This window comes from Zeugodacus cucurbitae, chromosome Y (assembly GCF_028554725.1).
Source record: "Zeugodacus cucurbitae isolate PBARC_wt_2022May chromosome Y, idZeuCucr1.2, whole genome shotgun sequence".
Taxonomy (NCBI): Eukaryota; Metazoa; Arthropoda; class Insecta; order Diptera; family Tephritidae; genus Zeugodacus; species Zeugodacus cucurbitae.
Genome location: NC_071673.1, coordinates 9,505,327 through 9,523,434, shown reverse-complemented (window position 1 = coordinate 9,523,434; position 18,108 = coordinate 9,505,327). Strand labels below are relative to the sequence as shown.

General features: G+C 39.3%; 1 protein-coding gene across 1 annotated transcript; it reads left to right on the top strand.

Annotated features, from left to right (window-relative positions):
- Nucleotides 1-377: 377 nt before the first annotated feature.
- Nucleotides 378-3,433, top strand: LOC128923503 (uncharacterized). The gene has a single exon (XM_054235761.1). The coding sequence runs from the start codon at nucleotides 378-380 to the stop codon at nucleotides 3,024-3,026; it is 2,649 nt and encodes an 882-aa protein (XP_054091736.1). The 3' UTR covers nucleotides 3,027-3,433.
- The last annotated feature ends 14,675 nt before the right edge of the window (nucleotides 3,434-18,108 follow it).

The following is an 18,108-nucleotide window of genomic DNA, read 5'->3' as shown; positions in this document are numbered from 1 at the left end:
GCACAAGATGCAATGACATATGTTCGTCATTACGGCCGGCCAGATATCTTTATTACTTTTACCTGTAATCCAAAATTGATAGAAATTACTCAATTGCTGCTTCCCGGACAAACATCAAATGATAGACACGGCATCACAGCACGTATATTCAGGCAAAAAATTCGGTCCCTGATGAACTTTATTGTTAAACAACGCGTCTTTGGAGATACTCGATGCTGGATGTATTCAATCGAATGGCAAAAGCGAGGGCGCCGCACGCACACATTCTTATTTGGTTAGTGGAAAGAATTCAGCCTGACCAAATTGATGATATCATATGTGCCGAGATTCCTGTTCATGAAGTCGATCCAGACCTACATGATGTTGTTACTACTAATATGATTCATGGACCGTGTGGTGCCATCAACCCCCAATCACCTTGCATGGTCGATGGAAAGTGCTCTAAACGATATCCACGGAAATTAACGGCGGAGACTGTCACTGGCAACGATGGGTATCCGCTGTATCGGCGTCGATCACCAGATGACAACGGTCGAACTGTCACAACGAAAGTGAAAAGAATGGATTTCGTTGTCGACAACAGTTGCATTGTTCCATATTCGCCACTTATTTCTAAAACGTTCAAGACACATTGCAACGTTGAATACTGCAATTCAGTTAAGTCCATAAAATATATTTGCAAATATGTTACGAAAGGCAGTGATATGGCGGTTTTTGGATTGCAATCCTCGAATACCAACGATGAAATTTCACGCTATCAAGTTGGTCGTTATGTGAACTGTAATGAAGCGATTTGGCGTATGTTCGCATTTCCCATTCACGAACGTCATTCTACTGTTATAAATTTGCCGGTGCATCTAGAGAATGGTCAACGAGTATATTTCACGGCTTCGAATGCTACGCAACGTGCTGAAACACCTCCAGCAACTACATTGACCAGTTTTTTTGCAATCTGCCAAAGCGATCAGTTTGCACGAACTTTGCTTTACTCGGAGATGAAACGTTATTATACTTGGAATGCTTCATCCAAGAATTTTCAAAGACGGAAGCAAGGTGATGCGGTTTCTGGGTATCCAGATGTGCGTTCTACTGATGCTCTTGGTCGTATGTATACAGTTCATCCAAAGAATGATGAATGTTTCTATTTGCGGTTGTTGCTGGTAAATGTGCGTGGACCAACTTCATTTGAGACACTACGAACTGTTAATGGTGTAATATTCCCAACATATCGTGCTGCATGTGAAGAATTGAACTTATTAGAAAACGATACCCATTGGGATACGACAATCGCTGAAGCCATTATCTCTGCATCTCCAAGTCAGATACGCACATTATTCGCTATCATAATTTCGACATGTTTTCCATCAAACCCATGTAACCTGTGGCACAAATACAAGGATAGTATGTCAGAAGATATGTTACATCAAAGTCGTGTCAGTTCCAGAAATCACGATATTGAGATGAATGAGGAGATACATAATCGTGCTTTACTCTTGATCGAAGATATGTGTTACCTCATGTGCGGTAATTTATTAATCAGGTTAGGAATGCCAGCGCCAAATCGTGAAATGAATGACGCATTTAATCGAGAATTGGAACGGGAACGTGAATATGATCACCAGGAATTAGATTTAGTAGTTCAAAGGAATGTACCCCTGTTGAATTACCAACAAAAGAAAGTTTATGATACTTTAATGAAGGCAATCGCTGATGAAAATGGTGGTTTATATTTCCTAGATGCCCCTGGTGGAACTGGCAAGACATTCCTTATGTCATTAGTTTTAGCAACTGTTCGGGCGAGATCCAACATAGCGGTTGCAGTTGCTTCTTCTGGAATAGCAGCCACATTGTTAGAAGGATGCCGTACGGCTCATTCAGCATTCAAATTACCGTTAAATCTTCAAACTATTGAAGAACCAATGTGTAATATGGCAAAACACTCAGCAATGGCCAAAGTTTTAGCGACATCGAAAATCATCATCTGGGACGAATGCACAATGGCGCATAAACGTGCATTAGAAGCACTTAACCGAACATTAAAAGATTTACGCAATGACTCGAGATGTTTTGGAGGAGCAATGATTTTACTGTCTGGCGATTTCCGCCAAATACTGCCAGTAATTCCAAGATCTACGGCTGCCGACGAAATAAACGCTTGCCTCAAATCGTCAAATCTATGGCGCTATGTGAAGAAACTGCAGCTGACAACAAACATGAGAGTTACATTGCTTAATGATACATCTGCTGAAGATTTCTCGGAGCAATTGCTGACTATCGGTAATGGTCAAGTACCTGTCGATGAATCGAGCGGATTAATATCATTTCCAAATAATTTCTGTAATTTTGTCTCATCAAAAGACGAACTTATCAACAATGTATTTCCAAATATTATTTCTAACTACAAAAATAATGAATGGTTGAGTGAGCGAGCAATTTTAGCGGCTAAGAATAAAGATGTAGATGACCTGAACTACATAATTCAAAATAAGATCATTGGAACAATGCATTCATTCAAATCTATTGACTGCGTCACAAATGAAGATGAAGCCACCAACTATCCAATTGAATTTTTAAACTCTTTGGACGTACCTGGCTTACCACCGCACAATTTACGCCTAAAGGTTGGCTCCGTAGTAATCATGCTTCGAAACATAAACCAACCAAAACTGTGCAACGGTACGCGTTTGGTGGTTAGTAAATTGATGAACAATGTAATTTACGCTACGATAATGATAGGAAAATTCAAAGGTGAGGAAGTTCTCATTCCGAGGATCCCGATGATCCCAACCGATATGCCGTTTGAATTTAAAAGACTTCAATTTCCGATACTTCTTGCATTTGCCGTGACAATCAACAAATCACAAGGCCAATCCTTAAAAGTTTGTGGTTTAAATCTAGAACATTCATGTTTTTCCCATGGTCAATTATACGTGGCATGTTCACGGGTCGGAAGACCATCTGCGTTGTTTGTTTTTGCGCCTGATAATAAAACAAAAAATGTCGTGTATCACAAGGTGCTTAAGTGAAGAGCAACCTATGTACTAAAATACAGAAATAATAATGAATGATTAATGTAGTTATTTAATTTTATTTTGTATTTTTTCGAATAAAATAAAAAAAAAACTGCTTATTTATTGCCATTAAGGCGGAACAAAGTTCGCCGGGTCAGCTAGTAATTTAAATATTTCAAACATATTTTTATGAATGACATTTGTAAAACATATGTTGCCCATAACGTTGCCATATATCATAATAAAATTTTATAGAAATTAAGCATTGACTGTGAAACGCAAACGACTACTCAGTTTGCAACAATACTTAGCTAAGATTTTATTTAGACACAACTTAAGTATGGACTGTGAAACCGGGCATTAGCCATACAAAATTCTATACCTAAATGCCCATAACGTTGCCATATATCATAATAAAATTTTATAGAAATTAAGCATTGACTGTGAAACGCAAACGACTACTCAGTTTGCAACAATACTTAGCTAAGATTTTATTTAGGCACAACTTAAGTATGGACTGTGAAACCGGGCATTAGCCATACAAAATTCTATACCTAAATGCAAATAAATGAAATTTTTTTTTTTGCATTTAGGAAATACTTGCAGAAATCAACTCTGCGATTTCCTAAATTCCTCTGAAATCTCCCAAATTCGAGGAAGATTTACTGGAAAAGAGTGGCAGCATTGCTTATTTGTCTGACCATACATATGTACATAACTTTATTTATTTCACGGATTGTATGTGATTTTTTCTTAAATTTAGAATATTGGAAGTCATAGATTCGTATAATATAAACTTCAAACAACGCATTTTCATTTAATGTTTTTAGCAAGTGGCAGCTTTTGTTATGACAGCCTAAATCCATGAAAGAAATATAGCGCCATCTACTGTAACATAGCGCACTTAGCGCCACCAACTGGTGGATAGCTCTTTGCTAATAATAAAGAAATAATTTGCAATAAATAAATAATGCGACTATAAGGAGAGTTATAAACTATCCTACCTTTCAAGTTGGACCAACCTGCACACAGTGTTAAAAATTTCATTAAAATCGGTTCAGTAGTTTAGGAGTCCATCGAAAACAAACAACGTGACACGTGATTTTTATATATTCAGACTAGCTGACCCGGCGAACTTCGCCCCGCCCAATTTTTATTTGAAATAGTTAAAACGCTTTTTGAACTCTGTTTAAGGCCATTTATTTGTATGGAATGTTAATATATTCAGGGAATAACGTCTCTGATCAATATAAATATTTTTGGCGAAGTTCGTTCTTTGTTTTGTTGCGTAGCGTGTAAACAAATAAAGAAGATGGCTCTCCAACACGCTAACATGACACATACATACCTATGTATGTACATATGAAACTGTAAAATTTTGAACTTAAATGATAAATCGGTTTGAATCATTCGAATTCTCAGAATGAACATTTCCTCACTTTTAGATTTCTATTCACTACAGTGAAATTATTATTTATGAATAAAGACGGAAACCTTAGTATATACATATCTCGTATAAAAATCCACGGGATTGAGATTTGAACTTGAGGTCAAAATTTTTAAAATTATTGATGAAAATTTTCGTAGAGTTGATAATAAGCACAAATTTTCATAAAATTTGTTTTAATAAATAAGTTAATTACAAAATTATTAGTTGATAACATGTAACATTTAATTTTATAATCTTAGGATAGATAATTCTTAATTTTTAATAGTAGTATTTATTTTTTGAATTATAAACATTTTAATTTAACTTAGCGCTAATTGGTGCACAATATTTTTGGTTAACCTCTCTCGAGCTAACACAAATAGATTTCATGGTTTTCCCACACGTGAGCATGCAACATATAATTGCCCATGGGAAAAACATTATCCAAATCTAACCCACTGTCTAAATGAGTCTTAGCACCCTCAACCCAACACACCAATACACCATCACACCACATTTTCACTCAACCACACAACACTGACACGGCACATTCACCACACTCCCCACATCAGTATACCACGCCTACACCACACATAAGAACACCACCCCAAAAGGAACAAAAAGAAGGAGGAGCGATCGCGCTGATTGCCCTTTTTGCCTTACTAGGTCAAGGCCAGACCGCTCACACACCAGTCTGTCGCCGAGTTCAGTCGAAGACACACCGTGCCGTCCGTGGTCGCTGCATACGCTTTGATTCTTCATACGTACTCGTTTCCAATTTTATATACTTACCTAGTGTAAACCGAATTTATAAACTTAAAGATTACTATTTATATACTTACCTATTTTTATATATTTATCACCGTGAAATAAACCGAATTTGTAATCTTATAACTTATAATTCGTTATTAATCCTTTTTTGATATCATCAGCGATCATCAACACGCAAGTTTTTTTTCGTAATTTCCGATAAACGAGCATCTCGGCCAATCTTTTTTCTATTTTTTATACATAAATTTAATAAATTATAATTAAAAATAATTATCTATTCAAAACGTTATACCATTAAAGCCAAATATCCTTTGGTGAAACCCTTTCGAAGGGAATGCGTTAAAGTGTAAATTGAAATAAACGAAAAGCAAAGAAGCAAAACACAACACCACTTATTTTATTTCTTCGGTATTTGTAAAAAGGCGAGTGTAAGATTTTAGACATGGTCCTTCGAGCCTAAAAGACAGGCACCAATGAAAATTAAAAATAAAACATTAACTCAGTGACCAATAAATAAAAACAACACATGAAGTGAAGTGCAATATAAAAAATACACAATACAAACCTAAAAGTTTAGTGAAGCTCCAGTGAAACAAATGTGCATATTCTGAGGAAACATAAAAAGAAGCCAAATACAAAATTTTTGTGCGTATATACACAGTGTGGTGAAATTACAAAATATACCTTGATAAGTACAGTGTTAAGTACAAGAAGAGAAGAATAAAGTGGAGTGCAAATTAATAGAGAAGGTCAGTGACCCATAAAATACATACATATGAAGAGAGTGTAAGGTGAAGTTCTGTGCGAAAAGGAAAAACTACAAAACATAATATAAATACATATACCCAAACAAAAAAAAAAAGAAAAAAAAAACGGGCGCGAAATCTAATACAAACAGAATAATCACCACGAAAAACGCAAAATCAACTCAACTAATTGGAGCATCAGGAAAAGAGGAAATTAGGAACAACTTCGCCACATCCCAAATTAACACCCACACGGACTTACATATCTATCTAGCCAATACCCAATACCCCTGAGGAAATTCAAAGTGAGTGTATCCATTTCATTTTTGGACTTAAATTTTCATGTATATATGTATGCTTATACGGTTATATTACATAAAACCAGTAATTTTAATCCGTTTAAACAGTACCAAAACAAGGCTTAATATACGGTTAAATTCAAGTACCGATATTAAGCAAAATTAAACAGTTTTTTACACTCAATTTCTAAATATATAGATTTCCATATACATAAATTGACAAAGTATTAATAGCCTACAGATGCTCAACTTCGTGTAAAAACACTCACACTCACACAAAAAAAAAATTCAAGTATTTACTCGCAAATTTCTCACGCAATACCCCTTTTGTTTCTTAAAACACAAGCAGGATTGCACCAAAAGTGAGCAAAGGCAAATAATAAAATTCACACAAAAGGAAAATAAATCGAAGCATACAAGCGTAAAAACATACATATATACATACTCACTTCATTCCTACATACACATATATATGCATAAATATTTGATATAATATACAAGTCGATTAATATACCAACTTATTCGCGCATAACTGCAGACGAAATTTACCTTAATTTCTCTCTTACCAACCACTTATACATACATACATATTCGCACATAACTGCAAACGAAATTTACCTGCATATAACGAATTAGATTTTAACATATTTCATCATTTCTCTCTTACCAATCATTTATACATACATAAGGCGTAAAACCACCAGTGTTATTATACCCCACGTACACTGGGAAAAATTATTTATTAAAGAACATATCAATTTGGAAAAATAATTTATTATTTCGAAATTATTACTAACAAATTATAAAATTCAATAAACAGCGAATATATCAAACATATAACAAACAAAGCTGTCGGTTAAATCAACAGAAAAACAATATATACACGTACTTCGAAAAAAATAAAAAAATAAAATAAAATAAATAAATAAATATATATATGCGCACTTGTACACATTTATATACATAAAAATTCAAAGTCCTTATTGGCGAATTTCACGTAGTTCCCCTTGTTCTTTGTCAAACAAAAACAAGCAGGACAACGAAGAACATATAAGAGCATTATTATATGCACATACATAAGCACATATCGTGCACACATATGTACAAATGGCATTGACCCTTATAATCACGAGCGCGCTCATATACAAGGGCATACGGATAATTCCGTAACAAAAAAAAATACGATAAACGCGGCATTTAATAACTTACGGAAAAATAACTCTTATTTATATTTAAAAGAGTTTTCGGTCACGACAAATCTCAGTTTACACTGAAAGAAAATATATATATTATTAAATAACATTTTCTAAATGAACATAGATTCAAAAGACTCTAAATCAACTCAGAGTTTAAAAATTCCTAAAATGATTACAGACGATAAGAGTCCATGTACACCGGCAGAAGCTACACGCTCAAAGCAAGGTGCTACAAATCCGAAAAGAGGGAAAGAGATGTTGTACTTTAAATTCATTTCTGAGAGTGACTGTCTAATAAGATACTGCACTCGATTTACATCTTCGCCGATGCAAAACAACTCTGAATCGGCACTTGAAATAAAAGGTCAAACAATTGAAAATTTTTGGACACGTCTCCAAGCGGTGTATGACTTAATAGTAGAAACTGATGATTCAGATCTACCAGAAAATTTTAAATCTTCGGCTTACGCCAAATATGAAAACTGTTTAGACCAGTATGTAGACACAAAAATTATGATCTCAGATCAATTAAAACTTTTGAAGTCAATCGCGCCTACTCCCCAATCGGGAGTAGAGCTGGCACAAATAAAACCCCAAGAAAATAATTCAGACATTTATCTCCAAGTGCCAGCATGCGATACGGAAATATTTCACGGATGTTATGATCAATGGCCGTCCTTCCGGGACATGTTCACAGCTCTTTTTATAAATCATCCTAAGCTCGCAGATGCACAAAAGCTATACCACCTAAGATATAAAACACAAGGGGAAGCAGGCATGATCGTCAAGCAATTCGGCTTAAATGGCGAAAGTTTTAAGCTGGCTTGGCAAGCACTAGTCCAAAGATACGAAAATAAAAGAGTAATGATAGAAAATCCTATTAAAACTATACTACATTACCCTAAAATCAAACAAGAAACAAGCCATGAATTTCAAAAGTTTTACTCGACAGTGACAAATTGCCTATCAGTATTACAAACACAAAATGCTCCCGTAGAATATTGGGACCATATGATAGTAACTATTTGCGCAGAAAAACTCCCTGATGCTGCGTTACTACGATGGGAACAGTCACTAGACGATAGAAGAGTGATGCCCACATGGGAGCAAATGAAAAAATTCCTCGCTGCTCAGTACGAGATAGCTGAGCGAAAGGGCAGCCAAAATATGAATGTAACTAGTCTTCAAAATGAGTCGAGTAAAAACTTGCTTAAACCTCAAGCCAGCAAACATATCCAATACAATACACACGTGAATAAAAGTCACTCCTTTGTGCCAACAAATGGCAAACAGTGTGTGAAATGTGTAAGGGGGGTCATAAAATAAGATCTTGCGAGAGATTTAAAAAACTATCCGTCTCTGATAGGAACAATCTCGTCAGACAACATAAACTTTGTATTAACTGTCTGTCGAATGCTCATACGACTAAAGACTGTGAAAGCAAATTTAATTGTGTGTATTGTCAACGAAGACATCACTCATTGTTTCACATTACCAATTATCAAAATACGAAGCAAAATCAGTTTCATAAAACCACGGGGTTAGTTGCTACAACCACATCAGGTAATCCCGAAATAAGGGAGGAACAACCAAGTTGCTCTAAAGCAGCAAAAATTCAAGCGCTTTATTCGGAAAATGAAAGCAAAACTCTTTTACCCACTGCGGTCATCACCATTGAACATAAAGGTGATATATTCAAACTAAGAGCACTAATAGACCAAGGCTCTCAAAGATCCTTCATATCAGCAATAGCTCAAAATCGGATAAAATTGCCAACCAAACATTCCAACTTCCAAATTTCAGGAATGGGCGGAAGAGTAGTCCAAAGCTCTAATAAAATCTGTCCCATTACCCTAATTTCACCCCTAGCGGATAAGCGCATTCAAGCAGAAGCTATAATCTTACCGCAACTTACAAACATGCTTCCTAGATACAAAATACAGAGCAAGCATTGGGATAAAGTTTTACACCTAAAACTAGCAGATCCCAACTGCAATACTCCATCACAAATAGATATTCTATTAGGCAGCGACCTTATACCGCAAATCATACTAGAAGGTGTTGAAAAAATTTCAAACACCCTTCTAGCTCAAAACACAATATTCGGTTGGATACTGAGTTGGCTAATTACGAAAACAGTTTCCACCATGACAACTCAAGTTGAAGAAATTTCAAATGAATGCCTTAATTCACAATTAAGAAAATTTTGGGAGTTAGAAGAACTCCCCCCTATACCACTTAAAACCCCAGAAGATCAGTATTGTGAAGACTTTTACAAAGCCACAACTACTAGATCAAGAAATGGTCGGTACGTCGTACGACTACCATTCAAACAACAATTCCCCAACACACTCGCCTTAGGTCACTCTCGCACCTCTGCAATACAGCAGTTTCTAAGTATGGAAAAAAACCTACTTAAAAAGGGCGAAATCAAACCAGAATATGATGAGGTCTTAGAAGAATACCTTCATTTAGATCATATGGAGGAAGTAAGCCCATGTGAAAAAATAATTAACGGCAAATACTATTCATTTTACTTGCCACATCATGCGGTAGTAAAGCCGGACAAAAAAACAACAAAAGTAAGAGTTGTTTTCAATGCATCGAGATCCACTAGTTCGGGGAATTCCCTAAATGACATTTTATTTACGGGACCGACACTGCAGCCGGACCTAATGCTCCTCGTTCTAAATTGGCGTTTATTCAGATACGTATTTAACGGGGACGTTAAATACATGTATCGACAAATAGTCGTACATGAAAAAGATCAAGATTTTCAACGAATTATTTTCCGAAAATCTCCCAATAGTCCACTACGCGACTTTAAACTAAAAACAGTTACCTTCGGCGTCAACTGTGCTCCATATCTGGCCATTCGTACCCTCCACGAATTGGCAGAAGACTCAAAGTCAGAATTTCCTCTGGCAACCGATGTATTAAAAAATCATATGTATGTTGACGATATTCTGTCTGGAAGCCACAGCCTTCCACAAGCATACGAATCACTATCACAGGTCATAAAAGCTCTCAAAACTGCAGGGTTCCCCTTAAGGAAAATCGCGGCAAATCACCCAAATATCATAAAAAATATACCAATAGATAATTTGTTGGATACTAATTTCTTTATATTCGAAAAGGAAAGTACAACAAAAACTCTAGGCATACAATGGAATGCGATATCTGATCAGTTTTCATACACTAGAGATTCAATATCTGCATTATCCGCCAAAACAAAGAGAAACATTTTATCCTCTGTGGCAAAACTGTTTGACCCCGCAGGATGGCTTTCGCCAATTATGATACGAGCTAAAATCCTGATACAAAAATTATGGCTAGACGGAACCGACTGGGACGAACAAGTGAAACCTATTCGCTTAGAAAAATGGTTCCAGTTCGCTAACAATCTCAATGACATCTCGCAAATACACATCTTCCACCTGAACGCTGCAATTTCGCTCTGCCTTTCACTACTACCGGTGTGGATTTTGCTGGGCCTTTTCAGATAAAGGCGTCCATGCTAAGATCACCCACGCTCATGAAAGGCTATGTGGCTGTCTGTGTGTTTCACGACAAAAGCAGTCCACCTTGAGCTATGTACTAATCTGACGACGGACGCCTTTCTCGCGGCATTTGCTCGCTTCGTCGGACGACGTGGCTTCCCTCAAAAATCATGAGCGATAATGGCAAAACTTTTATTGGAGCTCAAAGAGCGACAGAAAGACAATTTGTGGATTTCATGAAACAAGTATCACCCGATATTGTGCAAAAATACGCTCCACAAGGTATCAATTGGCAGTTTATTCCTCCAAGCGCTCCTCATATGGGTGGCCTATGGGAATCAGCTGTAAAAAGCTTCAAATCTCATTTTAAGAAGCTGGCTGGCAACTACAAATTTAATTATGAAGAATTCTCAACATTGTTAACCAGAATTGAAGCCGTTCTCAACTCACGGCCTCTCGCTATCCTCTCGCAAGATCCATCCGACTTCACAGCCTTAACCCCAGGGCATTTTCTTAAAGGAGCGCCCATACTGGCCACACCTGAGGCAGACGTGGCGTCGCTTTCCTTATTAAACAGATGGTAAAGAATTAAAATTCTCCATCATGAATTCAGTCTACGATGGAAAGAAGATTACTTAAAGGACCTCCACAGGTGGAAAACCGGTGGAAAACACCAGAAAAGGCGCCTCAGCTTGGAGATTGCGTTTCAATCAATGATGATTGTCTCCCCCCAACCGAATGGCGGCTTGGCCGCATAGAAAAGCTTTTCCACGGCTCCGACGGTCATATTCGCGTAGTCGATCTTCGTACGCAAAACGGAACACTAACTAGGCCGCTCGTTAAACTATGCTTTCTGCCGACAGCCGATAAAATAATAACCTAAAATGAAAACAATAAACCGATAAAACGATAATTAATGAAACTATGAAAACAAATTATAAATGGTCGATCCACATGACGACCAACGCATACTATATAACGTAGCAGCAACTAACATATCGATATCTACAACACGCATATAATATTAGTACTATTTTAACAGGTAAATATGGATAGCGATATGCCCACAGCACCAACGCCAGCCGTTCGGTCAACGATCCACGTGACACGCCCGGGGCCCGCTCCAGCTCCTCGAACCCCTGCGGCCATAGCGCCACCAACCGCTGCCCGTGCATCACGCGCGAACCCGACGCCGGTGCCAGCAGCTCCGCAGCGCACCCGATGCCCACTTTGTCGGCGCCCACACCGATTGCCACACTACAGCATCTTCAAGAAGATGCTACCACCGCTACGACAGCAGATCGCCCAGGCACATGGCCACTGCTTGAATTGCTTGGCGACTACCCACTCCACGCCGGAGTGTACTTCAAGCTATGGGTGCCAAATATGCATGCGGCCGCATCACACCCTCCTACATCGCGAGGGGCAACCTGCCCCCCGCAACCGTGGTACGAACCAACGCCCGCAGTCGAACCATGTTGCACGAAGGCAACCACGGCACTCAGATAATCGACGCTCACACTATGGCACATTCACACGCCGCCGTCCACACAGGTCGCCGTCCCGTCGGTCCACTGGGCTCAGCAATGTGGTGGCTACTTTACAACAACTGCAACGACTACTAGGCTAATTACTCGCCTAGGGGGGCCGGGATGTCTAAATGAGTCTTAGCACCCTCAACCCAACACACCAATACACCATTACACCACATTTTCACTCAACCACACAACACTGACACGGCACATTCACCACACTCCCCACATCATCACATCACCACTTAACTTCCAGATCAGTATACCACGCCTACATCACACATAAGAACACCACCCCAAAAGGAACAAAAAGAAGGAGGAGCGATCGCGCTGATTGCCCTTTTTGCCTTACTAGGTCAAGGCCAGACCGCTCACATACCAGTCTGTCGACGAGTTCAGTCGAAGACACACCGTGCCGTCCGTGGTCGCTGCATACGCTTTGATTTTTCATACGTACTCGTTTCCAATTTTATATACTTACCTAGTGTAAACCGAATTTGTAAACTTAAAAATTACTATTTATATACTTACCTATTTTTATATATTTATCACCGTGAAATAAACCGAATTTGTAATCTTATAACTTATAATTCGTTATTAATCCTTTTTTGGTATTTTCGGCTAGTAATCACAAGGTGAGTAGGGTGACAGTAAAAAAACCCACAAATGGACATTTATTTATAATTTTACTCCATACTTATGTTGTGCTTAAGATAAAACAGGAAAATAGTGTTTTACAGTTCATACTTAGGTTATGCTTAAGCACTGAAAATGGGAGGCTTAAGCAATGCTTAAATAACAGCTGATTTTTGTTTTGAATTTGCTTTGAATTTTCAGCGACATCTTTCGTAGCGTAGGACAAGTGTCCGTTCGTTTGCACTCAATAACAGCTTATACTTTTCCTTCAGTTCCCATAGGTGCTCCGACTCGCTAGTATCACGGATTGTATGTGATTTTTACGAATGTTTCAACGTGTTCGGCGGTTCAATTCTGATAGGCTGTCCCAGATTAGGTATGATTTTAGTTGTGCGACGAGTGAATATAAAGATATGATTGTGAAAATTAAAAAAGAAGAGTGGAGGAGTTTTGTGAATGATAATAGGGATGACCCCTGGGGTCAGGTCTATAAGATCTGCAGGGGTCGTAAGAGGGAGGATATCACCTCTCTTCGTGTTGGTGACACTGTGTTATCAACGTGAAGAGAGTGTGCGGGGGTTCTGTTAGGAGCGTTCTTTCCCAGGGCTGAGGTTCAGGCACCCCATGCACATGAGATACCTGTTCCTCCATTAGATGATGGGGAGCTGTGATATGCCTTTGGCCTGGTTAGGCCTAAACGGTCTCCAGGTTTTGATGGTCTGAAAGGAGAGATGTGCAAATGCTTGTGGAAGTTCATTCCGGAATACTTGGAGGTCATTTATGATAAGTGCATTTGAGAGGGATATTTTCCACGTGAGTGGAAAAGTGCCAGGGTTGTTCCTCTCCTGAAGTCTCCTGATAAGATCATGAGTGATCCTCGTTCTTATCTGGGCATCAGTCTCCTTCCAGTGCTTGGAAAAGTGCTGGAAAGAGTTATGGTGGAACGGCTTCAGGAGCTAACGCTGGATTTGAGATCGAATAGGCAGTATGGGTTCAGGAAAGGACGCAGTGTAGAAGATGGCTGGATGTATGTTCAGAATGCTGTGAGGGAGAATACCAACTAATATGTCTTTGGCATATTTGTTGACTTCAAGGGGGCGTTTGATTACCTAATCTTTGATCGAGTGATTCAACGGCTAGAGGAACTTAACTGTTCGGAAATTAGTCTCTGGCGGAGCTTCTTTCCGGACAGGAAAGCCGCTATCGTTGGTATGAATGGGAGTGTGGAGATTGGAGAGGTTCGTGGCTGCCCGCAGGGTCCATACATTTAGAATCTCATGATGGACTCATTGCTTGGGCAGCTCGAAACACTCTGTAGGTGTTGTGCGTATGCGGATGACCCACTTCTTTTGGTCAAAGGTCGTTCGAGGTCTGAGATTGAAAGGGTAGGAGGGCAATTATTGGAGATTGCTCATAATTGGGGTGTGGGTGTGGGGGTTGACATATCGATGGATAACACGGTGACAATGCTCTTAAAGGGTAGACTGTCACCGGGGCGTCCACCGGTTGTCCGTCAGCGTGATTGTTTTACAGCGTGCTGTTTCTTTCAGGTTGAGGAGGGGTTTGAGTGTGTTATTGCTGCGGAATGAATGGATTTCTGACGATGATGTGGAGAGGTTGGGATATCTAGGAAGCAAGAGGCTTCTAGATGACAGGGTTAGAAGTAGGTGGCAAGACCGTTGGGATAATAGTCCTAACGGTCGTGTGACTTATGAGTACATTCGGGATGATGGGTTTGTTGGGGAAAACCCAGATTTCAGATTCTGTCTGAGTCTGGGTTTCCTCTTTACGGGGCATGGGCCTTTGAATGCTTTTTTGCTTCAGAGGCACCTCTCTGATGGAATGGAATGTATGAGTGGGGCGCGTGTTTAGGATTGGGTGCATGTTATTGCTGAATGCCCGATGTACTCGGACATTAGGGACCTTGGGGGTATGGGGATTAGTTGGACTGATGGACGGTTAGATGTCAGTGGTGTGATCTCCACTAGTTGAGATGCCGAACGGTTAGAGTTATTTGATGTGTTTGCGCGTGAGGTGTTTAAGCGGCGAAGACAATTAGCTGGAAACCAAGAATAGTTTCTTTGTGTGAATGGTGTGTGTATTGGATGAGAGAATGGGGTCCAACCCCTGGTCATCAGTCCAGAGCAGTATGGAAGTTCAACTGGTAGTACTTTCTTGGCTACGAGGTCTGACCGGAGACTTAATTCTGGTACCACGGGGAGTAGGAGCCCTTGGAGTTCGCTCCAACCTATTCATGCGGACTGGCCCCTCGGGGAGTATCGTGGTGGTTGTGGTTTAATACCCGAATGCGGGGAGAGTGATCTTTGTCACTCAATGTGGAGTTGCATTGCAACCGGGTGCCGGACCCAAAGTACGGCAGAGGTTTTAGATAGGCCTCGAACCTCACCAAGGTCGGCAGGTACTCACGTAAATATTGGCTTTAGATGTCCCTATCTACTTTCCCTGGTTTGGGTAAAGAATATGTCCGAGGTAAGGTATGCCTGTCGTAAGAGGCGACTAAAATCCCATTAGGTCCTGCGGGTTTGGATCGAGAATATGCCCGAGGTAAGGTATGCCTGTCGTAAGAGGCGACTAAAATCCAAACATGCACAAATAGATAATCAGACTGATGCTAATGGCTGATACTCAGTCTGTTATCTATGCGTGCTAGATGATATATTTCATGGCTTGACCGGAATTATGTTATCTTTTTAATATGGCTTTTTCCAAAAAGGAACTCGTCACTCCTTTTATTAAGGACAATTGTGTTCAAGCCACAATTGTCTACCAGTGCAGAGCAGTATGGAAGGGCTCAACTGGAAGTAGCTTCGGCTACAAAGTCTTACCAGAGACTTAAACATGGTGCCACGGGGAGCAGGAGCCCAGGAGGCTTCGGTTTCCGACTGCTCGTTGGGTTACGGCCCTTCGGGGAGTTTCGTGGTGGCTGTGGTTTTAAAACCTAAGAGCAGTCAGAGGGCCTTTGGCTCCTCGGTGTGGAGTTGCAACCAACCGGGTGTCGGAACCAAAGCACGGCAGAGGTTTTAAATGGGCCTCGGCCCTACCAAGGTGGCATAAGTGTGTCCATACCACACGCCAATTGGTACTGGAAGGTGCCTAGCAAATACAGGGCGCTGATCAACGCATTGTATTGATCCGTTGTGTTTTTGAATACACGTATGGTAAGGCCTTCATAGACGGGTACATACGTTAAAACAAATCCACATCTGTCCCTATCTACTATCTAGCGAAACCACAGCCAAAGAATAATTAGCGGGGAAAGAAGACCCTGTTGAGCTTGACTCTAGTCTGGCAGTGTAAGGAGATATACGAGGTGTAGCATAAGTGGGAGATATATAATTTCGGTTATGTATCAACAATGAAATACCACTACTCTTATTGTTTCCTTACTTACTTGATTAAGTGGAACGTGTATCATTGCTTAGCCATTATATGGATATATTTATGTATCTATTGTTATAATTAAAATTTGGTATAACTCCAACACTCAGGTATGATCCAATTCAAGAACATTGCCAAGGGGAGGGTTTTGACTGGGGCGGTACATCTCTCAAATAATAACGGAGGTGTCCCAAGGCCAGCTCAGTGCGGACAGAAACCACACATAGAGCAAAAGGGCAAATGCTGACTTGATCTCGGTGTTCAGTACACACAGAGACAGCAAAAGCTCGGCCTATCGATCCTTTGGTTTAAAGAGTTTTTAACAAGAGGTGTCAGAAAAGTTACCACAGGGATAACTGGCTTGTGGCGGCCAAGCGTTCATAGCGACGTCGCTTTTTGATCCATCGATGTCGGCTCTTCCTATCATTGTGAATCAAAATTCACCAAGCGTTGGATTGTTCACCCATTCAAGGGAACGTGAGCTGGGTTTAGACCGTCGTGAGACAGGTTAGTTTTACCCTACTAATGACAATTGTTATTGCGACAGCATTCCTGCGTAGTACGAGAGGAACCGCAGGTACGGACCAATGGTACAATACTTGTTCGAGAGAACATTGGTATGATGCTACGTCCGTTGGATTATGCCTGAACGCCTCTAAGGTCGTATCCGTGCTGGACTGCAATGATAAATATGGGGCAATTGCATTGTATGGCTTCTCTAAACCATTTAAAGTTTATAAATTTTATTTATAAACGACAATGGATATATGTGATGCCAATGTTATTTGTAACATAGCAAATGCCGGAAATATCACCTGTATGACGCGCTAGTTACTTATGAAAACATTATTTAATACAATGTCAATGCCTAGAATCAATTGTAAACGACTTTGGTAAGGGGCAAGATGTTGTAAGTGGTAGAGCAGCTGCCATACTGCGATCCCCTGAAGCTTATACTTTGCTTGATGATTCGATCAAACTGTTTATAAATTATTTATATGTATACTAGCTGACCCGGCGAACTTCGCCCCGCCCAATTTTTATTTGAAATAGTTAAAACGCTTTTTGAACTCTGTTCAAGGCCATTTATTTGTATGGAATGTTAATATATTCAGGGAATAACGTCTCTGATCAATTTAAATATTTTTGGCGAAGTTCGTTCTTTGTTTTGTTGTGTAGCGTGTAAACAAATAAAGAAGATGGCTCTCCAACACGCTAACATGACACATACATACCTATGTATGTACATATGAAACTGTAAAATTTTAAACTTAAATGATAAATCGGTTTTAATCATTCGCATTCTCAGAATGAACATTTCCTCACTTTTAGATTTCTATTCACTACAGTGAAATTATTATTTATGAATAAAGACGGAAACCTTAGTATATACATATCTGGTATAAAAATCCACGGGATTGAGATTTGAACTTGAGGTCAAAATTTTTAAAATTATTGATGAAAATTTTCGTAGAGTTGATAATAAGCACAAATTTTCATAAAATTTGTTTTAACAAATAAGTTAATTACAAAATTATTAGTTGATAACATGTAACATTTAATTTTATAATCTTAGGAAAGATAATTCT